The sequence below is a fragment of the Pteropus medius genome, unplaced genomic scaffold (assembly GCF_902729225.1).
Source record: "Pteropus medius unplaced genomic scaffold, Ma_sr-lr_union100, whole genome shotgun sequence".
NCBI classification, from domain to species: Eukaryota; Metazoa; Chordata; class Mammalia; order Chiroptera; family Pteropodidae; genus Pteropus; species Pteropus medius.
Window position 1 is genome coordinate 1264711 of NW_024342468.1, and position 25631 is coordinate 1290341.

General features: G+C 56.9%; 1 protein-coding gene across 1 annotated transcript; it reads left to right on the forward strand.

Moving 5' to 3' along the window:
- Positions 1-267: 267 nt before the first annotated feature.
- LOC120602754 (netrin-G2-like) lies at positions 268-25631 on the forward strand. Its single transcript, XM_039862994.1, has 2 exons — positions 268-1180; positions 25314-25631. The coding sequence occupies exons 1-2, from the start codon at positions 968-970 to the stop codon at positions 25629-25631; spliced, it is 531 nt and encodes a 176-aa protein (XP_039718928.1). The 5' UTR covers positions 268-967.

The following is a 25631-nucleotide window of genomic DNA, read 5'->3' on the forward strand; positions in this document are numbered from 1 at the left end:
CTCATGAAAACAGCCCGGCTCCCTCGGGAGACCTCGCTGAGGCAGCCTCATTTTTCCGTGCATTTTGCCAGAGCTTTTGTCCCGCGACGCCTTCATCTGCCTTCCCTCTCTCTCTTTAATTTGTTGCAGGTGTTATTGCTAATGAGCTTTCCTCCCCTCTTACGATGAAAGACAAGCCAGACCCCAGGTACCCGGATGCACTGAGAGCTGAAGTACCAGAAACTTCATAATAAGTTGCCGATGGCTACCGGCCAAGGTCAGCTGACCCCCATTAGTGCCTGTCCCCACCAGAACAGAGCCGAATGAGCTTCTCTCTCAGTCGCTTTTTTACGTTTCGGTCCCGCCACACGGTTGCTGTCGCTTTAAGCCCATATGAAAAGAAATCTCTCTTATGGGTCTGAGACGCCAAGTCTAACCCCACAGAGGGTACATGTTCCCAGCTAACATGTCCACCTCCTGGTTTTATTCTGTCTTTACAACGCAGGCCAGAGGGCTGATCGGCAGTGGTGCTGAGCACATCACACATGAAGGGCCCTTTAAAGACCTGGATTGATCGAAAGGACACGAATTAAAGGCAATCCGAGCCGGCCTCATGCCAGATCCCTGTGGATTTCCTCCCTACCCCATTTCCATCCATGGTCACAATTTGAGAGTCTGCCTGATTTGATCGGGTTCACCTCTGAGGAGAGGTGTAATGCCAAGGTCAGGAGGGCGCCGAGTGATGGGCGACTTTTTGATCTGCTCGTCAGCAGTCTGAGAAACGCTGGCTCTGAGTTTTCTGTTCGGCCTTTTGGGAAAAAACAAGTTCCTCACTCTTTGCAACCTGGCAGCGCCCGAGTCCCTGGGACATCCGGCCTCCGTCACCCGGTAGATGTGGCCTTTCCATGCTGAGGCCCAGAGTCCCGCCTGACCCAGCCGCCGCCTGCCCAGGGCCCCGCGAGGCCGTGCCCCTGTGGACTGCACAGCCATGCTGCACCTGCTGGCGCTTTTCCTGCACTGCCTCCCACTGGCCTCCGGAGACTACGACATCTGCAAATCCTGGGTGACCTCAGATGAGGGCCCCACCTGGGAGTTCTACGCCTGCCAGCCCAAGGTGATGCGCCTGAAGGACTATGTCAGGGTGAAGGTGGAGCCCTCGGGCATCACGTGCGGAGACCCGCCGGAGAGATTCTGCTCCCACGTAAGTCAGCCCGCCCACCACTGTTCTGTTTGCTCAGGCCACAGAGTGGGAGGGGGAACGACCCTTGGGATGAGTGAGGGAGTGGGAGGACCAAGATGCACGGTCGACTTTCCTGCATCTTGAGTTGGGATCAAGTCTCTGTCCCGCCTTGGAAATGTGCCAGAGCAAAGGCCACCCTGTGGACTCTGGGGTCACGTGACATCATTCACTGGGGTGGGAAAATTCTTGGCCAGCTGACCGCCAGATCGGCTCCTCTCAGGAAGATCAAAGTGGTTGTAATTCCAGCCTCAAAGATAAGCCCCACCTCCATTGTGGGAAGTCAGCATTCTGGGCGAGTAAGCGAGGTACTATTTGCAAGGCTGCAGTCTGACTGACCTCTGTTCATCTCTTCTGCCTCGAAACCTCCTGTCCCACCCAGCAAACAGTTTGGCCAGGCCAGAGTATGCCGAGGACGGAGTTGGCACTTTGCAGGGGAAGGTTTGACGGAAGTGCAGAGGGTATTTGTGGCTGGTGCCATCCCTCTGTGCCACAGAGTACTTCAGTACTCAAGTAATATTAACAACAACAGGAGTATTAGGAGGGATCATTTATGTGAGCTCCTGAGTGCGTGGGCTGAGAGTTTAGTATGTGTCATCCCATGGAGTCCTTCCCGCAGCTCAGCAAGGTTGATTCTGTGTTATATAAAGTAGGAGTTTTAGGGAGTGGGTTCTGGACCAGTGGCGGCTCTGGAGCTCTGCTCCATCATCTGTAAAATGGGCACAGAAAGCACATACTAGGTCGTTGGAAGGAGTAAGTGAGTTAATTCATACGTGTAAACTGCTCAGAATAGGGTCTGGCACAGAGCAATCAACTGTTGTCATTCCCATCACACGGATGGAGAAACTGAGGCCCAAAGTCACACTCCGGGAAGTGGTGGCACTGACTCAGACATCTAGCTCCGAAGTCACTGAGCGGAACTGCGTGCTGAGTGGCTCCTCCCCACTAGACGGGGCTCCGGAGGCCCCGTGCCTGGCCGGAGGCCGGGCAGGGCAGCCGGGCTGCAGGAGCTGACTAAAAGGGCTCTATGTCATCTCGGGGTGCCTGCTGCCTCTGTGTCCTCGGGGAGCCTCTGGGTACCCGGGTTGATGGCTGGACTGAGTGGGTATCCGCACGAGGCCCCTGAGGACACCTCAATCCATGAGACACTTCGGGCCTATCACAGAGCAGTCAGCCCAGGAAGGTAGATTCCCATGTGGATGGTCAGCTGTCATGAGGCTGTCACTGTGGGTGGTGGCTGGGCTGGGGAGAGAAGGAGAAGGCAGCACGGGGCTGGGAGCCAGGGGCCGGATGGTCGTGGGGATCACTGCACCAGAGGCCCCAGAACTTCACTGGCTCAGGAATGGGCAAGGGGGCCGGCCCCTGAGAGTCAGGGGCAAGGCCAAGGGGAGAGCCCGGTTCTGGGTCCACATCTCAGTCTGGCTGCCCACCCCAGCACACGTGAAGACTTCTCCACACAGTCCCTGAGCAGAATCGAGCCCTGTCTCTCATATTAGAGTCTTGACTATATTTCTTCTCTTAAATATTAATCATTGCCTTAATGTGCTGGGGTGGGGGTGGGGGGCAGGATAGCTAAATCATAATTCACCGGACCAGCTTCCAGTCAGGGCTGGAGAGGTGGACATGACCATCAGATGGAGTCCAAGGCCCTCTCCTGGCTAAGGCTGGCTTAGATGCCGTTCGCCCTGGACCCCTGCCCTGCCCCCACCCCCACAGAGAAGAGAACCCAGTGTAGCTCCAGGATGGGGCGGTCACCCCCATGGTCTTCGTGCTGCCTAGCCTGAGCCCAGGCAGATGTCCTTGAGCCCTGAGCTCTGGGAGAGGCCTTCGTCCCCTCCTCCTCCTCTCCTGAGAAGACAGGTAAGGAGAGTTTAATTCCAACATCTCCCACAAGGTGGGTCTTCAGTGTCTCGACGCCTGTCTGATGGACTTATATATTTCATTACGGGCTGCCGTCCAGTCAGTCCTGCCTTTGATTACGAAGGTGCAGCTGATGTGGATGGGGACGCTGCTTTGACAGGTGGAGGGATGCCTTCCTTGGGGGGGGGCGGCTTTTCTAGGGAGGAAGGGGTCACAGCCAGGTGGCTTCGGCCCCCCCATGCCACCGTTCCTGCAGCTCCACCCAAGCAGGTCCGGTGCGAGTCTCGTTTCATCTTCTCTAGGGTGCTGTGAAGCAGGTGCTTATTCTAATCCCGGTTTAGGGATTAGAAGGTGTTGCTCAAATCCCGCCAAGGTCACTTTGTCTAGAAGGCAGGCTGGGAACTTACCCAGCAGGAGGCTCGGCCTCCCGGGTCCCAGCTTCGTTTTCTTCCTCTGCGAAGCAGAGAGAATGCTTCGCGGTGCCGGTGGGAGGATGCGGCCAGGCCACGTGTGCAGGAGCAGTGCCGGCACATAGTAGGTGCTCCATGCGCGGTCGCTGTTATTCATTTATCATGGCTGTGATCACGCCCTCCGTGGTGTCTCTGCCTTTTCTTTGCCTCTCTCCAGCCTTGAGGATGCCACGCCCTATATTTCTGGTCTCAGGGCAGCGAGAAGGAGGTTCCTGCTCAAGCCGCTTAAACTCGTCCCGCCACAGCAGGTGGTGTTAACAAGCCACCAGGGGGCGCCCTAATGGTAGCCAGGTGGCCCACTGCCCCTTAGCCTTGCAATCACGGGGTGGGTCTCTATTCCCAGGTACCCCACCTGCAGCGGGTGCTGGGCTGCCCCAGCTTCCAGCCCACTGGAGTGTGAGCCCAGGAGCACCCTGAGGGAGGAAGAGGGGCCGAGGGGTGGCTGCCCTTTTCAGGGTTCATGCTGCAGACCCTGTCTCCCCGCCAGGCTTCTGTCCTTCAGCAAGGCCACCTGAGAACTGAATTGCAAATTCCAGCCCGGTGAGGAAGGGGCGGGGGAAGGAGACCAAGATAAATGAATAAATAAAAACCTATTGGCTCTAAAGGCACAATAAGAATTAATAGGGACAGGCTCTCAACCAAGGAGACTTGGGCAAGAGCTGCAGGAGAAGAGAGCCCACCCCCCAAGTCCCAGGCCCCAGTGGAGAGGGCCAGCCAGGTGAGGCTGCAGGGCCAAGGAGAAGGAGGGAAGAGCTTCTCCGCCCTTCGCAGGCAGGCCCACTGCCTCTCCCGGAGAGAGCATGCCAGCACCAGCCCCGGGCCGGGCGGGCGGTGTTCGCAGTGCTCCTACAGCCACCCACTTGCTACCCAAAGTCTCGGCCTTGGACCGGGAGCGTAGCCTTGACCTTGGTAGACATGCAGAGTGCCAGGCCCCTCCCCAGACCTGCTGAGGCAGAAGCTGTGTTTTAACCAGAGATCCAGGGCTGTCGGACACACACAGGGCATGGTCTGGGGAATACTGCTCCACCTACTCGGTCCGTAGTAGGTGACCCGTGTGGTCCATGTTGCCAGGGCATCTTTGCAGATGGCGGGGAGCGGGGGGAGCGGGGGGAGGCGGGCGAGGCGGGTCGCTGCTGAGGGAGCAGGACAGAGCAGGAGTGCAAGGCTCCTGGGAATGTGGCGATGGAGCCGGGGGCTGCAGTCTCGGGATGTTGGTGGCTCTGAACGAGGTCCCAGAGGGAGGAGGCACCATATCCCAGCGAGGGCCACGGGCTGGGACCTGACGACCTGAGCTCACATCCTGGCTTTGCCACTCCACCCATGGGCAGCTCCTTAAACTCTCTGAGCCTCAGTTTCCCCATCCATGAGGGAGATGATGCTGGCTGCCTTGCCTGCCCCACCAACTTCCCGGGAGAAGGACATGCTTCTCTCATGATGCGCCCCCATGCTTAAAGAGGAAGCTCTGTTCTAGCGTGAGGCTTTGATATCGTCGTTTATCCGAGCTTGATAATCCTATACTGTGTAATAGATGAACAGTAAACATTGTATCTAAGGTGACTTTAGCACACAGGCGCCTTGGCCTTGGTAGTTGGGAAAACCGAGAGAAGGCGGTGAACGTGCATCTCTAAGCACACGACTTCCTTAGAACCTGCGTTACTTTCTCTGTGCCTCAGTTTACCCAGATGCAGAGCAGACGATCCCATCCCTCCCCCAAGGCCACAATGAATGCCAATGGCAGGTGGGCCCTGGAGTCCTCCAGCCCCTCCCCTCCATGACGTTGTAAACCACGTGAAGAATCAAGGTCACAGACGCCCCACCTCCTGCCAGGCCTTCATGCTCAGAGAAAGTTCCCATCCGGCAGGGCCAAGCTGACCAGCCCCCGGCTCAGACGCCCTTCCCCTCCCTCTGTGTCCTGGCCCCCGAACCCACAGAGGAGAGCGTGGGGACACCCCTCGCAGCCTCCCTCCTCTCCCCGTTACACCCCTCCAGCTGGCGGGCGTTCCAGGTCTGACCTCGTGCCAGGCGCGGTTCTGGGAAAGGGAGGTCACTTGCAGATCCAAGTCCACGGGCACAGGAAACACAGCAGCTTTTAAAGACCATGCGCAGCTGATGGGTGGGCGTGACGGGACCGACGTGGGGGGCGCGGAGAAGGCCCGTCTCTCCCGTCAGCCTTTGCCGCTCGCCCAGCGCGCCCCGTCCCTGCCTGTGTCCGTGCGTCTCCTCCACCCGCAATGCCTTTCTTTGCGTCCTCCATTTCCGAGGATTTCGAGTTTATCTGGAGAGCCCCAGCCCCTTTTTCGAAGTTCAGGGTGGACCTCGCCTCCTCCAGGAGGCCTTCCCAGACTGCCTAGCCCAAGTGGGTTAGGACATCCCCATCCGCGCACGTCCTGCCATTGTGGCCTAATGGGTAAGAGCTGGGGCCCTAGAGGCAAAGAGGTGGACGTTGGCATCTCATGCTGTGCAACCTTTGGCATGACCCTAACCTCTCTGAGCCTTATCTCCTTAAACTGGGGCTATTAACACATCCGGGACTGTCACGAGCACGGTGCCTGGCAGATAGTGGATGCTCAAGTCATGCTAGTTATTATACTCCCGATGCGTGCTTCCTTCTGGGACTGTGAGTTCCTCAAAGTCAGGGCTGTCTGCTTCATCTCTACACCCCTCCCTCTTGGCTCAGTCAGTGCTCACTCGGTAAGCGCTTACCGAACGAGTGGATGGGTGGATGGAAGGACGGTGTGATCCAGGAAGGCTTCTCGGAGGAGGAGAGATCGGGGCTGAGTCTTGCAGGAAGAACTAAGGTTTCGATCAGGACAGAGTCGGCCCCAGAGTCTCTGCTTCTCTTCCTTTGAGTCCCTGTTCTGTGGGATTTGCCATTCGGATGACAACAGATCTGTACGGCTCTGTCCTTAAGCAGAAAGTGGCTGCTCTGGAGCTTCGCCCAGCCCTTCGTTAAAGCCGCTCAGTCTCTTGAACCGCCCGAGGCAGGGCCCAGCCTGGGCCGAGAATAGTTTTATGCATGACATCCTGTAGCACAGTGACGTCTCCTTCCTGGCAGACAGCGCTGCCTGCGACGTCTTAGGCCCACAGGGTGAGATCCTTGCCCCTTACTTATGAGAGCGGGTTTGGGTCCAGATACCCCGCAGGTAGGGGCCGGTGCAACTGGAACGCAGTGGGGAAGGAATAGGCCTGGGGGGGACATCCTTCCAAAGAGTGTCGGAGACTTAAGGGTTCTGGAACTTTCCTGTCTACATAGCCCTGCTTCCCCCAGGCTCAGCTTCCTCTTCTGTGTCCACATTCCCCGGCCCCAATTTTGAATGCATTTTCATTTTGCTCCTCTATTGCGTGTATTATCACGAGTCACCCCAATCCCGCATGTGCCGAGGTCGGGGAGAAGGACCGTGGACGGACAGGCAGGCTGCCCAGCTGTGGACAAGAACTTGGGATGTGGGACGGGGCAAATGTGGGCTCGTGCCTCTCCCGCCCCTTGGGCCGTGGGACTTTGGGTAAGTCCCCTGTGGCTCTGAGCCTCGGTTTTGCCATCTGAAAATGGGGGCGATTCTAGACACAGCCTCAAAGTTTGTCCGAATGACATGAGACAGGCATGTAAAGGCCTCAGCTGAGACTGGCACCAAAGCAATGTTCCAGAAAGGGATTCCCCCCTCCCCCCACCCAGTCCTAGAATTTAGCTTGAGAGACAAAAAGAGTAAAAGTAGAAAATACAGACGGAAGATGATCCTGTCAGCCAAGAGTGGAACGCGGGGCATAGTCGCGTGGGCTGTGGCGGTCACAGGGCTGGGCACCGGGGTGGCCTATGGCCTTGAAGCATTGGAAGGGCTCAGAGGAGCGGTAGTAGGGCAGAGGAAATGGCGTGTGCAAAGATGCAGGGGAACGGGGTACGGGTGACATGAGGGGAGAGCGCGTGGATGGCGGGGAGGAATCCCCATGAGCTTGTGGGCTGGGGATGTTACTGTGCCGTTTGATGAATGAATAGACGGAGGCTTCCTGAGGTCCACTAAACGGGGGAGCTGGTCAACCCTAGAGTTGGGGTGTGGGGAGGATTCGGCCAAGGGCGTGGTGGGCGGGAGGGGAGGAGGGAACAGTGGGTAGGCAGAGGCCTGAGGGTGCCCACAGGGCGCAGAAGGCCCGGGCCACGGGGCTGGAACAGAGCCGGGCAGGCTCCCAGGAGCAGGTGCCAAGCCGCACCCCTCGCCCTCAACGCCCAGCCATCCCCACCCCAGGAACAGGCCCGGGCTGCAGAGCTCTGCTCCTGTCGTGCAGCCCAGGCCCCGGACCCTCCTGCCCCGGACCTGGCCAGGTCCCCGTGTGGTCCACAAAGACGCCCGCTCCTTCCTGGAGGGGCCCGGGGGGACGAGGAAAGTGAGGAACAGCAGATGAGGCCGAAACCCGTCCTGTGCGGCTTTGGTTTGCAGGTTCTAATTTGTTTTTCATCATCAGCAGCAGATTTGCGTAAATGTATGAAAATGTGTTTCTAATTCCCTGAGTACACACCAACTGCCGGCGGGGGGCGAGGGGGAGGCGGCACGTTGGAGCAGGGTGACCGCTGGCCGGGAGCTCCCTGCTGCTGGCACACCAGGCCCAGGCCCTCAGCCTCAGTTTCCCCAGCTGTACGATGATGGGTTTTGCCTAGATTAATCGTCCAGTGCTCCTGGGTGATTGCCAGATACATTCTGGGAGTTTGGGGGAATCTAGGCTGACAATGGTCACAAACAGATGACATGGGGACTCCAGTGTAGAAAGAGGGGTTCTGGTATGTATCCTGTGCCCAACACAGCACTAGGCTTTTTTTGTTGTTGTTCAAATCCCTTTATTATAGTATCCTCGTAAATGAACATCAAAACAAAGAAAAACAAAGCAACTGCTAACACTACAATGCTACATCACGTGATTCTACTCTGGTGTCCGCTTCTAAATAATTTTTTTAAATCTTTAAATTGACACATAATTGACATACCACATTGTATTAGTTTTAGGTGTTCAACATAATAATTCGATACATCTATATATTACAAAAAGATCACTACAATAAGTTAGCATGCATCACCATACATAGTTATAATTTATTTTCTTCTGATGAGGGCGTTTAAAATTTTGTTCTTTAATTTTTAAATTGAGGTGAAATTCACATAACATGAAATTAACCAACCCAATTTCATTGTGGTAAGATATATCTAACATAAAATTTGCCTTTCTAACCATTCGTAAGTATACAATTCAGTGGCATTTAGCACATTCACAACGTTGTGCAAAGCGGCGCCTCTATCCAGTACCCAAACATTTCATCACCCCAAAAGAAAATCTGGTCCCATTAACAACCACTCCCCATCCCCCGCAACCCCTGGCAACTGCGTGTCTGCTTTCTGTGTCTATGGATTTGCTTATTCCAGACATTTCATATTAATGGACTCGCACGATGTATGACTTCTTGTGAGTGGCTTCTTTCACTCAGCGTGATGTTTTTAAGGTTCATCGAGCTGTAGCATGTGTCCATGCCTCGCTCCTTTTCACGGCTGAGTAATATTCCATTGTACAATCTGCCACGTTTTATTTATCCATTAATCACTTGACGGGCACTTGAGTTGTTTCCACTTTGGGGCTATCATGAATAATATTGTTATGAAGATGTGTGTACCAGTTTTTGTGTGGACATATGTTTTCATTTCTCTTGGGTATATATGCCCAAGAAGTGGAATTGTTGAGTCCTTTGGTCATCTTTATATTTAAGTTTTTGAGGTACTGCCAAAGTGTGTTCCATGGCAGCTACACCATTTTACATTCCTACCACACGTTCTGCACAAGAGGGCCATTTTCTCCACATCCTCACCAACACTTGGTATTTTCCATTTTTGTGTTTTATTATTATGGCCATCCTAGTGGGTAGGAAGTGGTATCTCATTACGGTTTTGATTTGCATTTTCCTGATGACCAGTGATGCTGGGTGTTATCGTCTCATTGGCCATTTGTATGTCTTCTTAGAAGAGATCTCTATCCAAGTCCTTTGCCCGTTTTTAAATTGAGTTGTTTGTCTTTTCGTCGTTGAGCGGTGCATGTTCTTTATAAATTCTAGATACTAGATTCTTGTCGGACACTGAAAACATTTCCCCCTTTCTCCAGATAATCTTTTACTCTTGATCGTGTCCTTTGATGCACAAACTTCTTTATTTCAGTCAAGTCTAATTTACCTATTTTTTCTTTTTGTCGTTTGTGTTTTTGACGTCATACCTAGAAAACCTCTGCGAAATGCAAGTTCATAAATGTTTACCCCTATGTTTCCTTCTAAGATTTTTATAGTTTTAAGCTCTTACCTTTAGGTCTTTGATCCATTTCGAGTTCATTTCTGCACGTGGTCTACGATGAGCTTCATTCTGTCGCGTGTGAGGATCCAGTTCTCCCGGCTCCGTTTGTTGTAGAGACTGTTCCTTCCCCCATAAATATTCTTGGTACCGTCTTGAAAATCAATCGACCGTAGATGTGAGCGTTTGTTTCTGGGCTACGGAAATCATTCCACGGAGGCGCCGAGCACTCTCTGTGCATCATCTCGTCGAGCCCTCCCGCGTGTCCCCTACTTCTCTCTCATTGTCCCATTTCACAGAGGAGGAAACCGAAGCTCCGATGCCGAGTGGCAGAGTCCAGGCCCAAACTCCAGCCCTAGTCACTTGGACTCTGGTGAGGCCTGAGGAGGGGGAAGCCCAAATGCTCCCCCACCCCCACTTCCTCCTCCCCTGCCCTCTGTTTCCCTGACATGTCCTTTAGGACATGTCATTACCTTCTTGAACCTCAGAAGAAGGTAATCGGTGAGGGGATGTTGTCGCCTGTGACTTCTCTCTGGTCTTCCGGTTTCCCTTCTCTCCCGCACTCAGCGGGGCACCAGATTCTGTGTCGCTACCTTTGATGTGCCATAGTGCTTGCACATAGTAGGTGATAAACGAATGCCGATGGTAATTATCCCTCATCTCAAACGAGGAGTGTGCAATGTGAAATGGGTCTTAGAGATCATCTAAGCCCAGAGGCACCCCAAGATCCATAAGGCATTACAGTGGGCACTTAAGGGGCAGTGGGTGTCTGGAGCTTGGCTGCTGGTGGCCCTCTGCCCCACCCTGGGCCCTCAAGCCCCCCACGCCAGGCAGTCCGAGGGCTTCTGTGACACAAGATGAAGCCGCAATAGAATCTGCCCACCACATTTCTTACATGGGGAAACTGAGGCCCAGCAAGAGGAAGTGATTTCCTTGGGCAACCAGTGAGGGAGCAGCAGACCCAGGAGTTTGACCTGCTCCCATGGATTTGACCTCGAAACCCCTGCAAGTCAGTGGGGTGCCGGAGCTATCCCTTCAGGATAGCTGTGATCCTGAGGTTAACCCATTTGCTCTCTGGACTGCTCAGGTGAGCTCTCACACCCGCCTGTAGCCCCTGGTGACTGGGCGCTGCTCAGAGCTGGCCCTGAGGGTTCCGAGACCCCCACCCACAGCCCATCCACAAATCATGGTTCTCCTTGCTGTGGCAGCATCTTGAAAGACCGGCAGGAAGGGGATGTTTGTGGCAGGCGTGCAAGGCCGAGGGCGAGGCAGGATGGTAGGCGGTCGGCGATCCTGGCAATGTCAGCCTCCATGATTACCCCCTGACGTCGGGTGTGGGGTGCGTGCGTGCGGGTCCAAGCCCAGCGAGGAGTACACGCATGCGCATTGCCGAGGGCTGGTGCTTCTGCACCATGTCCACCTCCAGGATTCAGCAGCGGTGTTCCCAGGCCTCCCTGGTGCCAGGCACCCTGCAAAGCACTCTCTGTGCATAGTGTTTTGCATCCTCTCCATTGTAGATGAGGAGAGGGGGGCTCAGAGCTCAGAGAGATGGGGAGACTTGCCTGAGTTTGCACAGCCAGCGACAAGCTGGGATCCGTCTACAGGGCCTGGACCCCTGTCCCGTCCTGCTATGTTCTGGACAACAGTCTAAAGACCTGCCTGAGACTGGCAGTTAGAGGCGACCCAGGTTCACCGCACCTCGCAGGGGCTCCCTGGTAGAAAAGAAGTAAACGAATCCATTTTGTGGATCCGTCCAGATCCTAACCTGGGGACGTCTAGAGTCTCCCCTCCTATTCAAGGGACAGGGCCCCATCTCCTAGGATCTGGCGTCCAGTTTGTCCTGGGTGCTTTGGGACACTCTGAACCCCCTCGGTCCCTCGTTCCAGCTCCCTCCTGCTGCCCGAGTCATTTGTCCACTTGACTCTAAGCATCGACCAGGGAAATAAAAGGAAATGAAACACGGCCGTGTCGTTGGCCAGAAGTGAAAAGGAGGCCGGTGACAGACGGAGCCCACAGGTGACCCCGGAGCTCCCGTCCCTGCACCCTGCCCTTCCCCCGCTTCTGGCCCACAGAAGCTGGACAGCGCCCATTCGGGGGACTGCTCATTCGCAGATTGTCCCCTCCCTCCGGGGAATCAAGAAATAACCAAAGGAGCAAAAGGAGCAGGCAGCCGTCCAAGGGGCATGTGGCCTCTGTCCCCGTCCCCACCCCAGGTGCCATCCAAAGCCCTTGCCAACAGCTTTGGGGTTGGCCCCATACTGAGTCAGGGCTCCTGGGGACAAGGCTCCCCATTGGATTGGCTGCGCGGCGCTGGGTGACCTGACCGCAGGCGAGTCTCATTCCCCTTTGGGATGTGGGCTTCCTGCCTGTGACATAAAGGGGTCTGTGTACTCGATCTTCGAATCCCGCTGGGTCCCCAGATTCTGCCTCTGGCCTTTGGGGCTGTTAAACCTAGAGCGAGAGGGAAAGGCATGGGGAAGAGCAGTGACCCCTGGGGAAGACCCGAGGACAGACAAAGGCAGGAGACCAGCCCCCACCTCTGCAGCAAGACCCCAGAGCAGGGCCCTACTTTTGGGGGGGTCATAGCCCCTTCAAGAACCTATGGCATTCTTTCAACAATACACACGTGCACACACACATACACACATATTCACACAAGCGTATACACACATTCAAGCACACACACACACAGAGTGGCACACACTCACAGGGCTTCCTGAGCCACCCCGAGTCCACCTGTGGCCCCTGGGGACCCTCTGGGGGCCTTAAGCTCAGGAAAATCACCATTTGTCTTGTAACCGACCAGTCCTGTTGTCTGAGGATTTCTTTGATTCCCCATCTTCCTCCTCCACCTTCTCTTCCTCAGACCAGCAACAATTTACATTTATTGAGTGCCTACTGTATACTAGGAACTTGACCTAAACTAGCTCATTGAATCCTCACAGAACACTTAGGATAGATCCCATATTTGTAGCCATTTGAAAACGAGGAGCCTGAGGTTCAGAGAGGTTAAGCCACTTGCCCAAAGTCACATAGCTTCTAAGTAGAGGAGCCTGGCACCTCCCTCCCGGGCTGCCTAGACGCAGCGCCAGCTCCTAACCAGGCCGCACAGCTGACATGAGGCACTCTGAGTATCTCAGAACACACCTAATAAATTGAGTCTGGTGTGCGCGCGCGTGCGCGTGTGTGTACGTGTGTGTGGCCATTTGTGCTCAGCGAGCATACTGTCCCTGTCAGCCTCTCCTCCCCCAGCACACCATGTCAGGAGAGAGGGCTGGGGAGGAGTGACGGTGGCGTCTACCCACCCCCTCTGCCCTCTGAGACATGACAGAGTCTGCTAATCCACTTATTCGATAATTCACTTATTTCATGTCTTTTTGGCAGTGTGCGCGCTCCCACGCACCAGCTCCGGGGAAGGCGAGACGGCTTTGCCTAGGGGAATCTGATCTGCTTTTCTGGGGAAGGAGTGGGGAAAAAAATGCACCCAACAATGGGCAATAATGGACCTAAAAATAGAGGGTGGGGGGGCAGTGCGGAGGGGCGCGTGGCGTCTGCCCGGGGGGCAGCCCGCCCCTCCCGCTCGGGGTCCCCAAGGGCCTGGCTGCCCCTCAGGCCTGAGGAGGGAGAGAGGCTCAGGAAAGAGGACGGGTAGGAAAGGCGGTCGGGGGACCCGGTGCCCCCCTGCAATGGAGAATCGTCCCACCGCAGGGTCCGCAAGGCAGTGGCCTCGACCTTGGCTGCATATTGGAGTCTCCCGAGAGGCTGTCATCAGCCAGGCACCCAGGACAGGTCCTGCTCCCGAGGACCCGATGTGGTTGGCCGGGAGTGCCCTTGGCCGAGTCTAACCGGAAGGGGCGTCTCTGCGGCAGGAAAGGGGGTTCGGCGGCAGGAAAGGGGGTTCCGGTTGTGCGGCTGTCTCCTCCATTCCCCTCACGTCTAAGCTTTGGGACCTTCTCGGAGGCCCCAGTCCCCAATGGCAGCTGGGGCTCTGGATGGAGTGGGGGTGGCAGGGCCGGGCTTCGCAGACTCCTGGCTCTACTAGGTCCCTGAGCAGTTCTCAGCCACGTCTCTGGGCTGGGCCCGGGCATCTGGCTGTGCGAAGGCTTCCCGGTGGTCCCAGGACGCAGCCAGGTCTGAGAACCGCCACGCGGCTGGGTCCCTTCGGCCTCAGGCATGCCGAGTTTGCTCTCAGAACCTGCCTTGCATCTGAGCTGCAGGCTCTCCATCCTTGCTCCGCCTTCCTCAGGGCGAGGGGTGCCAACTCCCCGCTCGCCTTTTGTTCCCAGGTTCCTACCCTCTCTTCCTGGAAGAGGCTGGCTGGCCAGAGGCAGGGCCTTCCTGCAGCTGCTAAATGTCAAGGCTGCCGCCTGGCTCCAGGCCTCCCCCTTGGCCTTGTCTCCAGTGCTCCCCACCAGGCTCCCGGCCCAGCCAAATGCATTAACCCCTCTCTCCCTGCAGCTTGCTGCACGGCCGGCCGGCCCCTGCCCTTGGTCTCTCTGCACAGGGAATTTTCCTCACGGCCTGGTTGATCTCCCTCTACCTGTCCACATCCAGCCCCCGCTGCCCTTCTGAGCCTGTCATTCTGAGATCTCGCCTCCCCCAGGAAGCCTTCCTGACCACCCCAGCCAGCTCCCCTCCAGGATGGCATATCATGGATGCCATCCACAGGACCGAGCCACGAGTGACTGCTCCGGTGGTCACAGCAGAGCGCTAAACGCTCCCATGAGGGGTCGGCGTGCCTAGGTTACCGGAAGCGTGACCTCGAGTCAGTGCCTGGCCTCTAGGGGCTTCAGTGTCCTCACCTGTGAAGTGGGGTGGAAGGTGACGGCTGGGCTGACATCACGGCCCTTCCTTGGATCCCAGACCCGGCCAGGCGTCTCAGTCACTACAGAGGGTTCTGCTTCATTGGTTGTGGTTGGTTTGCTTTCACTTTGGAGCAGAATTTCTGACCCCAAGGCCAGGAAAACTTTCGCATCCCCTTCCCAGGTCGGGTCGCTGCTTCTCAGGGGTGATTTTGCACACAGAGGACATTCAGAAAGAGCTGATGAATGAATGAATGAATGAATGAATGAATGAAACTTTACAAGTCAGCCTTGCCCCTCTCACCCCCACCAAGGGCTTCATCCGCAGAGCGATGCACCTGTCCAGGTATGCCCAGGTGTAGGGCAGCCCCAGGGACTTCTTACTCTTCCTCCGCCCCACCACTTAACTCCTCAGAGACCAGCAAGAGGATACCCTCGAAGGTCTCGGCTTGTGGCCATCGGCATGGGGGCACCCCGTCCCACTGGGCACTGTGTCCTGAGACCTACTCTTGAGTGTGGAGTGCCCGGGGAGGGACCCGCTGAGGAGGGGGAGTCGCTCTGCAACGCTTGATGAAGCACCTTGCGTGGGCCGGGTGCTTCCACGGGGCACCCAGGGGTCCACACACGTAATTAACCGAGGAAGCCACTAAGGCACCGATCACGCACTTGTCCCGGGGTGGGGCGGTGGCCAGGCACTTTTTCCCTGGGGAAGGGGAGTTCGAGCAGACACCTACAAAGGGGTTGGGCGGGGGGGGGGGGAGTTCCAGACAGTGGGTGCCGCCCTCGACAGCCTAGGGTGGGACAGAGGAGTTGAAATAAGGTGGGAAATGGCTTCGATGAGATCGTGAAAAGATCCGTAAGGATGTTGTGTATGTTTTGTAGACAAAGACGTCTGAGGCACAAAAAATTCATTACATTTTCCCTAAACCAGGGACTGACTTTGTAACAGAGGCAGGTGGGCTTTTCACCGAGCACGGACGTGGGAGCGCCTCGTGCCACTTCTGTCTCCCATGCCGAACCCGCGCCTCAGTTTCCCCATTTTAAAAACGAGATTCGGAGTTGCACTTTATCACGTAGGATGATCACAAATAGAGAAAATGAAATTTCACGAGAAGTATCATCGTCTCAAGGTCCGATGCCCATAAAATCCTCCATGTGGAGGCTTAAAATGAAGCAGGAAGGCGTGAGGCAGGTGGGAGAGGCGGACACAGCCAGGTCGTCTTGGGTTTGGACTTTCCCCAAAGTGGGGTTCAGCAGGGGAGCCGAAAACACACTGGGGGTTTTATAAAGGACATCCGGTGGCAGGTGGGGGGGGGCAGAGGGGAGGCAAAGGGTTGGGGTGGCAAGCAGGGGCAGAGGCAGATTGGGGTCGGGCTGCGGGACCAACTCATCCTCACTCCCTCTTAGACTCTCAGCAGTGTCCCCCCCCGCGCTGTCCCCGAATCCTGGAGCCTCTTTCAGGACCCAGAGGGCCCCATTGTTCTATTCTTCAGTAAGAAAGCCAGATCACCTCTTAGAGAAGAGGGGGCTCTGGGAAAGCCCCAGGGACCTGGGGACGGGCAGCTGCCCTGAGTGCTCTCGCCAGACCCTGGGAGGGGGCCGCTCTCTGCCCTGCCCAGCTCCCACCCCAGCACTGAAATCCTGCAAGCCACTTTTTTTCCTCCGTGATAAAATATTCATGTCCGCAGAGCAAGCGCTCTTTGGGAAGGCTGCGTGTGTCTAGCTTATGCTTCGCACAAGCTTTTAAAGAGCAGGACGCTTTTCCTACTCTCTAAGCATTTTCTAAGTCGGAATCAATAATGCACTTTGCCGGGCTGCTTCTCTGGATGTCGCTTCTCTCCTGCCCTGCGGCCTCCCCCCACCTGGCCCGGTTTCTCTCCCTCCTTTCTTTCTCTCTCCCTTTCTTTCATTCCTTCCTTCTCTCCTCATTTACTTTTATTTACTTTAAAAAAATATTAAATGAACTGTGTTGAGCTGTTTGCGGGGGGAGCCTCCAGTCGGGGGTGGGGAGGGAGGGGCCAGGGCTAGTGTAGGGTGGACAGGCTGAGTCTGCGTGCTGGGGGGAGGCGGGGGGCAGGGCTGAGCCTTCCTGCCGGCCCCTCTGGGGAAGCACCCGAGGGTGCCCAAGGGGGAGGGCTTGGGCCTCTCCTGTCCTTTTTCAAATCAGTTAGAAAATGTTTGCAGCACAACCAGAGAAAACAGGACCAACGAATGAAAGAAAGGAGGTCTACAGCAAAGCAAATCTGTGGCACGTGACCCGAAATATATCGCCAAGCTTTCTAAGGGGCGAGCAGTTCAGTTAGACCTGTCTGTTTTTGTGGTAATGAGCTCCCTGGCACCGGGGGTATGCAAAGGAGGGGAAGCCGTCGCTTCTCTGAGACAGATGCCCACGTGTGTCTGGTCTGTTATGTGGTACCAGGTGAGGGGCTGGGCTGTGGCGGTCACCTGTGGGGGGGGGTGCCACGGGGATCAGCCACGGTAGACTTTCCCAGCCCAGACAGTCCTAGAAACCCGGCTGTGGGAAGAATCTGCCTGTGCCCAGGGCAAAATGGAAGGTGTCCCCCTCCACCACTCCCTTTTTTTTAATAATGAAATTTTAAGTTCCTGAAGAGAGTAACCCTTATCCAGCCAGAGCCCTGGCAAACCCCTGCCCTCACCGGGCTGCTGAGCTGACGGAGGAAACCAGCCACTCCGGGCCGTGACGGGCAGGGCTGGGCATCTCACCTTCGCGCCTCTGACCCCGGCTTCCCAGCCATCCCTTCCCCAGCCAGCTAGTCCCCCAGGGCAGCCTGATGCCCTCGGGTCGTGGGGAAGCCTTGCTGGCTGGCTCCGCTGGGGACACTGGAGTTGGGGTGAGGACGGCGGGCTCCCTGCTGGACTACTGGAATGGCATCTCAGCCGGCTGCTTCCCGCACCCCTCGGCAACTGCACGGTGCTCCCTGGGTGACGCCAGGCATGTCGCCTGCCCTCTCTGAGCTGCAGCAGAGCAGTGGGGTTCAGCGAGGGAGGAAGGGCATGCTTAGTGGGCGCTCAGCAAACAGGGCATTGTCGAGGGGCGTTGTTGAGGGCCCTCGGGCGATTAGGAAATGTTTACCAAATGCCACTACTGTGGGGGGCTGTGGGACGAGGCGGGGCCAGGCCTGGCCCCTGCTGTTCTAGAGTCCAGTCTCAGACACAGAAGCTTCTGGAAAAAGGTAAATTGTGGGCAGGGTTGAAATGAAAGGCCCTCCTTCCCTCCCCACCAATTGGGGCAACTGGAGCAGAGTGGAGAGCTGTTCTGGGCACTTTCTAGGGTGGCTGCCGGGTCAGGGGTTTGCCAGGCCGCTTGGGACTCCGGGCCTGAGGTGGGCCTTTGCCCAGGGGATGCCCACGCGGCTGGTCCAGGGTCAGGGTCTAGGGGGAGGCTGCTGGCTATCGCCACCAGGAGAGATGAGTCCCAGGAAGATGCCTCGCTCGGCTCCCGGCCCTTTCCTGCCTGAGTACTGGCCGTGCTGGATAGACAGGGCTCCCACGAGGAACAAAATCCAAAAGAACCAGAGAAGCTCCTGGCCAGCTGCAGCTCCTGCCCTGAGATGCCGAGTGGGTCGGTTTCCGCTGATTCACGAACAGGAAGGGGTGACCTTGCTGCTGTCCAGAGCTTTTGCTAGAAAAGCAACCAGAAAGAGAGGGAGAGAAGCCTGTGGGTGGGGGAGGGAGTCGGAGGCCAAGAGCAAGAGGGATCAATGAAACCACAGAATGAGAATGGGGGGGCGGGGCCGGGAAAGAGAGGGGGAGGGAGGCAGGAGAGAGAGACAGAGACAGGCAGGGCTGGAATTAGACTCCGCTGGAATTAGACTCCGCTCCCAGCAGAGGCTCCTTTTCCGCTTTGTTAATAATTTATCCCCTCTGCAACTTTTCTTAACAATAAATAGGAAACCATTTGTCAGGGAGAACTCCCCCAGCACCCTGGCTTTCTCCCTGGAGTAGGGGACGTGGGGATGTGTCTCCCTTCCTTCCAAGTGGCCAGGGCGACCGAGGCGCTTAGGCTTTGAGATGTCAGCGTCAGAACGCGATCATTTCACGAGCGAGGAAGCTGAGGCACGGCTGGGGCCAGGCCCCGCCCAGTTCATGCGTGGGGTCAGGGACGGTCTCCTGAATCCCAGCTCCATGCCCCCACGGGTCAGGCTACTTATTACTGATTTAAAGGCCTGACCAGGCTGGAGTTTCCCAAAGTTCCAGAAGCTTCATGCACGGTGCAGGGCGGGGCAAGTTTAAGGCCTGTGGCTTGCTCCCCGCAACCTGTGCTTTCCCCCAAGTCTTGCTCTGTGAGGGAGCTGCTTGCTGCCTCACCTGGCCCCTCGGTGCCCCCCTATCCCAGTGACGGCCACCTCCGTGTCTCACATCCTCGGCCACCCCTCCCCAAGGCTCCCCTTGGCAGCCTCCCGCCTCCTACTGGCAGATGCCTCCAGCCCCAGCTGAGGTTGACGGGGCTGAGGGTGACGAAACAGACAGGTTCAAAAATCTGTCAGCTGCTCACCTGCTCCTGGGACCTGCCCACACGCCTCAGTGGCAGAGGGGTTGGCTGTCTGCCTCCCGGTGGAAACCGAGTCTCAGCAGAGTGGCACGGGGACGGGGTGTCCTTTCTCTTTTGGGTGAAAGGCACCGTTTTCTGACTTGTCTCTGAGCCCCTCTGCCCGGTGTCCTGTCCCACCTCTGCCACCGCGTGACCTCGAGAACGTGCTCGCCTCTCCTCACTTGCAGGATGTAAATAAGAGGACCCCAGTCTTCGGGTAATGCATGCGTGGTGCTTCCCACGCTGTGGACCCCGCATTTGCTAGAGCCACAGGGACAGAGACACCGAGGGTCAGATGCTCTCTGCCTCCACCGTATGTGAGGACAAGTGCTGGCCGTGTGGTGGCACCTGGTGTAATTCCTGGGACTGCCCTTCGAGGTCAGTGTTCTCAACGCCCCTGGATATCCACTCACCCCACGGAGGCTCCCCGAGTCCCTGGGGAGTGCCGGGTCTGGGCGGCAGTGGGGAAGAGGCAGGTGAGGCCCTGCCCTCATGATGAGTCCCCTCCAGTCCAGGGGAGAGTCAAGGAGGCGGAGTGACTTGCCCACGCTCACTGGCGAGCCTCGTGAGCGGCTGAGCAAGAACCGTACCTGCTCACCCCGCTACAAGCCGCCAAGCCCTCCCCGCCACACCCTGGCACGAGGCCACGCAAATTGCCAAAACCTGCCGTGTCTGCGTCCAGCAGCCGTGGCTTGTGTACCGACGGGGCTGCCAGGCCGGCCGGCATGAGGTCCCTTCCTCTTCCCGAGACTGCGTTACGGTTCCGGTGCCTGCCCCGCCTCGGGCCGCAGAAGTCCAAATAGCCAGACTGCCCCAGGGGACAGTTACCGCTGTCCCTGCTAACAGCTGGCTTTCCCACTCAATTATATTTTCTTTGCCCGGAGCTTGTCTACAGTGTTTACAGCCTGGCCTCTGACTCCAGCTGCATCCTTTGCACAGAAAATAACATCAAAGCAAAAGCATTCGAGAGCTGGTCGCGAGGTATGAAGTGGTTTCTCCGCGGAATCGTTCATGCCGGGCGTCTCTGACTTCTGTCCACGCGGGATGTTTGTTCCCACCCCCTTCTCGGTGCTCCGGTCCAGGCTGGCCGCCTTCCCCCGCTCCAGCTGGGCCGCCCGGCCTCAGGGTGACTTGCCTTTGTGTGTCTGCAGATACGGGAGGGCTGCAGGTGGCATGGGCTCGGTTTCCCCCAAGGTTTCTTGGGTTGGGTCCCACAGAGTCCAGAGAAAGTGAGGGCGGCCAGCAGGGACTCAGTTTCTCCCCTGTGAATGGAAACGGCCGTAGCACCTGGCTTCCTGGGTGCTCCTGGGAGACAGCGACGAGGGGGTGAAGGGCCCAGGTGGCACACGGTTGGCACTCGGCGAATGTCATGATCTTTACGCTCTTCGGAGCCGGCAGTCCCAAGGCGGCCCGTGTCACGTGCGAAGGTCCAGCTTTACTGTTAAGGAGACCGAGCTGGTCCATGTGCAGCCGCTGTTTAATAACCATTGCTACTGATGGGGGACATTTTCTAGGCATGTCATACGTGTTAACCCCCCAAGATATTGGATGAGAAAATGAAGACCCAGAGAGGTAGAGCGACTTTCTCAAGGTCACACAGCCTCGAGGGACGAAGCCGAGATTGAACTCCGGGTTTTCAGACCCCAAAACCAGTTTCCTTAACTGCTCCAGACTCCAGAACAGGGGTTGCCAACTGCGGGGAAGGGGCTCCATGAACCCCTCCCCCAAATTTGCATGGAAAATGTGGTATGTGACATATTTCTGGAGAAAGTTCCAAGGCTTTTCATCAGGGATATGATTGATTGATTGATTGATTGAGTGATGGCTTTGGTGTCATCCCAGCAGGTTAAAGGTGTGACTCAAACACCCCTGACGTTCCCCCGGCATCGGGCCACTTTTTGGGACTTTTCGTTTCATTATGAACCTGATCTCACAGACACGGGTGGAAAGGTGCAGACCATGAAGATGGCAAAGCCTGGCCCAGTGACCCTGCCCGCCTCGGCACACTGTCATCAGCTGTCAGATGCAGCAGCACTGGGGGCCGAGGCAGTGGGGTGGGGTAACCCCGCTTCTAATCCCAGGCTCACGCCTTCATCCTCAGAATCCTCCCGGCTGGGCATCACGGCACCTTCTGCAAGAGACACGCTCCGTGCTTCTAAACGGTTAAATGGAATCCTGAGATCTTGGAGCAGGGGGTGGCGGAAGGAAAGGGAGGAGCAGGAGGGAGAGAGAGTCGTGTTGGCGATGGCTCGGGATTTATTTGTTGTACTCGCTGTTGATGAAGCCCGCTCGGCAGCCGGCGCGGGCTGTAAATACACAGGCTGATTCATTAGTTTCTGACCATCTGCTTCCCAGGTTGGGGGTGGGGGCGGGGGGCCAGCGCGCCCTGCAGGTTAGGGCAGCATGGCTGGCAGCCAGGTTGGAGCCCCCGTCCCCTGGCAGAGCCCACCGTGTCAGTCTTTCTGGTGACAGACAGGCCGGGCACAGCTGGGGGCTCTGAGGGATCCGATGCCCCCCAGTGGGACCACCAGGCAGCTCAGCAGGGTGAGAGAAATTAAGGCAGGAAGGTAAAACCGTGAAGGACCAGGGGGAAAAGATGAGGTGTGGGTTGACGTACAGCAGTTGGGGGTTGACAGGAATAATATCGATATTCACTACGAGATATATTAATATTAATCTAATTGTTATTATATCAATAACAAATAGATGACAATAATAACTATATTTTGGTGAGCAGTTACTGAGGTCCAAGCCATATGTAGAGGCTCCACTACACTGTCCTAGATGAGGACACTCACAACCCCATGACGGATGACGAGGGAACCGGCCTCGAAGATGGAGTCAGGCAAGGAAGGCTTCCTGGAGGAGGTGCATGGGGGAAGGCTCTGAAAACCAGGAAGAGGGAGAGTGGCTGTAGGAACACGAACTCAGAGGCGAGAGGGGATGAAGCCGCCAGGGAAAAGGCACAGCCTCCATTGCTGTTAGTAAGAGCTTCCCAGGTAGACGAGGCAGCACGATGCGCCCCAGCCTCCAGCGTGCAGAGAAACGAGCCTCATAGAAGAAGGCCCCAAAGAGAGCTTCTGGGGCGATCATCAAACACTCTCGGTCCAGTCCCGCCCCTCTGAGCCATTCCTCCTGCCCTGATCCCCTTTTGCACACCTGGGACGAGTCGTGCATTAGTTTGCTGGCGCCGGGGTGGCTTAAACAACAGAGATTTATTTTCTCAGATTCTGGAGGCTTGAAGTCCAAGGTCAAGTTTTGTTTGACCCTTGAAGACCAAGGCAGGGTTGCTGTCTTTTGAGGTCTCCCTCCTTGGCTCGCAGATGCCCATGGAGCATGCTGCCTTTTCGTGGGGTCTTTCCTCTGTGCACGTGCACCCCGTGTCTCTCCATGGGTCCAAATTTCCCCTTCTTATAAGGACACCCGTCAGATTGGATTAGGGCCCACTCTAAGGGCCTCGTCTTAACTTTGTCACCTCTTTAAAGGCTCTGTCTCCAAATACAGTCACATTCTGCGTTCCCAGGGTTGGGGCTTTGACCTATGAATTTTGAGCAGGACACAGTTTAGCTCATAACTAGGTGCGGGGGGCAGTAGGAGGGAGAAGCAGGGCTGAGGGTAGAGGGCAGGTGCTGGGTGTGGGGAGGAGGGGGGAGGGTGCCGACATGGGTGCAAAATGCGTCCTCCCACCCCCAGTGTCTAGGTGTGGACTCTGGGGCCTCTGCTTGCTGCTCCCTGCCTCAAATGGCACAACCACAGCCTATTCTGCCTCTTGGCTCGGAGCGGCCCTCCCCGCTGTGGGCTGGCCGAGTGAAGGGGGAGGGGGCTGGCATTCACAGGCAGGCCTGCCTCCTCCGGCCCCAGATGGAGGCCTTACCTCTGCGGTCCATCCAGCCATCCCCGTGGGGCCTCTCAGCCCCCACCCCCATTCAGGGCGATGGCCGAGGGTCACCCAGCGGGAGCTCGAGGAAGCTCAGACCTCCAGGAGCTGAACCAGGCCCCTCTCCCTGCCATGCTGCGTGTGAGGACACCAGTGTTTTGGGACACTGAGGTTGTCTAGGACAGGAGCACGCCCATTCTCAGAAAACCGCCCGCTCTCTGGGAGGTCTAGGCCAGTCCTGCCCTGCCCTGGGCCTCAGTTTCCCCATCTGCTCAACGAGGGGTTGGACTCAGTGGTGCACCCCGTCCACCCTGGAGTTTGCGGGTCCCGTGACTCGGCAGGGCTGGCCAGGCGGGGGGGGGGACAGTGGCAGCATGGGGGGACCAAGGACAGAGCTATTTTGGTCAAGGAGGGCTTTGTGGAAGCTGCCTCAGCAAACCCCGGGGCCAGCCTGCCCACTGAGACACCCAGGGCGGCCTGGGAACTCGTCCTTTTCCGAGGGGGATCAAAGGTGATGACAACCCGAGGCGGCTGCGGTGATGGGGGCGGCTCAGCACCTCAGGAGGCAGCACCCCACTTCCCTGTGGGAGCCGATGGCTCATTTGAAAGCGAGAAGCTTTAACTCAGATCCAAGCCCTTTGTCACTGAGCAAACGAGACCTGAAATATTCATCAAAAAGGGCTGCAAGTGGCCTGGGTGCTGTGTGGTTCTTGGTGACAATTTTTTTTTAATAAATAGATTTTATTTTTTTAGTGCAGTTTTAGGTTTACAGAAAATCGAGCAGACAGTAAAGAATGTTCCTGACACCTCCCGCTTCAGGTTCACAGCCTCCCCTCTCGTCGGCATCTCCCGTCAGTTGGTATATTTGTTACAGTTGATAAAGCATCGCTGATACATTATTAACTCAAGTCCATGGTTGACGTGGGCTCACTCTTGGTGTTGTACATTCTGTGGGTCTGGACAAATGCACTATGTCGTGTGTCCACTGTGAGTGTCATACAGAATTGCCTCATCGCCCTCAGGCTCCCCTGGGCTCCACCTGTTCATCCCTCCAACCCCGAGGCAGCCACTGTGTGAGTGACATTTTCAGGCCTCCAGATGAGTTCGCACGGTGGACCACACACGGGGATGGATTGGGACAGCTGCGGAGGGGATCATGGCTGGTACCCACAGGGCCCGAGAGCGGGCTGCCAGCCTTCTGGTGAGAGAAGTAAGTGAGTGGGGGCTGTGCCCTGTGTTCCTCAGCCAGTGTCCCCCTGTGAGCCTGCCAGGCACATGCCAAGGACCTGGAAATGACTTGCCACAAAAATGTACCCCCTCGAGAGGAACCTGGGCACATCCTTTCAGTGTGCCCAGGCTATGCGTGAGGCAGACACGCATGCTGTGCCAGAGATAGGCGTGACCGTCATGCTGTGCATGGGACAGGCCAGGGTGTGGCTCCCAGCTCTTCCTGGCGGGGGCCTTGGGCAAGGGCCGTCACCTTCCTGAGGACGGAGGACAGCTTTCTTCATCCAGTGCAGGAAGATCATACTCCCACCCAGAGTTTGGAGGTGAGCTGTTGAATAGGAGAGAGATGAGATAAGGCGCCTGGCACAGAGTGGCTGTCCGACGCATGTTTGCAATGAGTTGCACTTTTCCCACCGCCACCCCGGATGCGCCTACTAACGGCAATAGTTTAAAGGGTCTGGAAAGCATCTCAGCGTAGGAAACGTTTAAAGGGTCAACAATGTGGGTAAGAATTTATGAGGCAGACAGAGCACGGAAAGGCACGTCGAGGAGAGGGAATGCCATCTGCAAAGGCTCAGAGGCTGGGGGAAGGGGCCTTGGAGGACAGGAAGGCTCGGGTGGCCTGAGCCCCAGGAGATTAGGGAAAATGGCTCCAGGTGGAAGGAGGGCAGGGTCAAGGTATCAAAGAGCCACGGGGGACTTTGGAGCAGGTGACCACCACCCAGCCTTCTCGCTTGTCCGTACTTAGAGTAGGAGTAAATGCGTGTTTTCTTGGGCAGCCACAGAGTTGCATGTTTTTACGAACTGTGAGGGAAGTGGGTACAAATCACCCACCCGGGAGATGGTTCCTGGTGCCCCGTCATGAGACGAAACAGACTCTGGGACCTCTGGGCAGACGCCCGGGCATGCGCGGTGAGAGTCCCGGGCATGCGCGGTGAGAGCCCCGCGCAGCAGCCAGCGCCCACCCCGGCCCTCTCTCCCCCGCCCCCTCCCAACAGGAGAACCCCTACCTGTGCAGCAACGAATGCGACGCCTCCAACCCGGACCTGGCGCACCCGCCGCGGCTCATGTTCGACAAGGAGGACGAGGGGCTGGCCACGTACTGGCAGAGCGTCACGTGGAGCCGCTACCCGAGCCCGCTGGAAGCCAACATCACGCTCTCGTGGAACAAGAGCGTGGAGCTGACGGACGACGTGGTGGTGACCTTCGAGTACGGCCGGCCCACCGTCATGGTCCTGGAGAAGTCGCTGGACAACGGGCGCACGTGGCAGCCGTCGCATTCAGTTCCCCCCCACGCACGCCGAGGACTGTATTGA

Coding starts and splice junctions, on each gene's coding strand:
- LOC120602754 (XM_039862994.1), top strand. CDS start 968: ATGCTGCACCTGCTGGCGCTTTTCCTGCACTGCCTCCCACTGGCCTCC. Junction 1,181..25,313: donor CGGAGAGATTCTGCTCCCAC/GTAAGTCAGCCC, acceptor CCCTCCCAACAG/GAGAACCCCTACCTGTGCAG.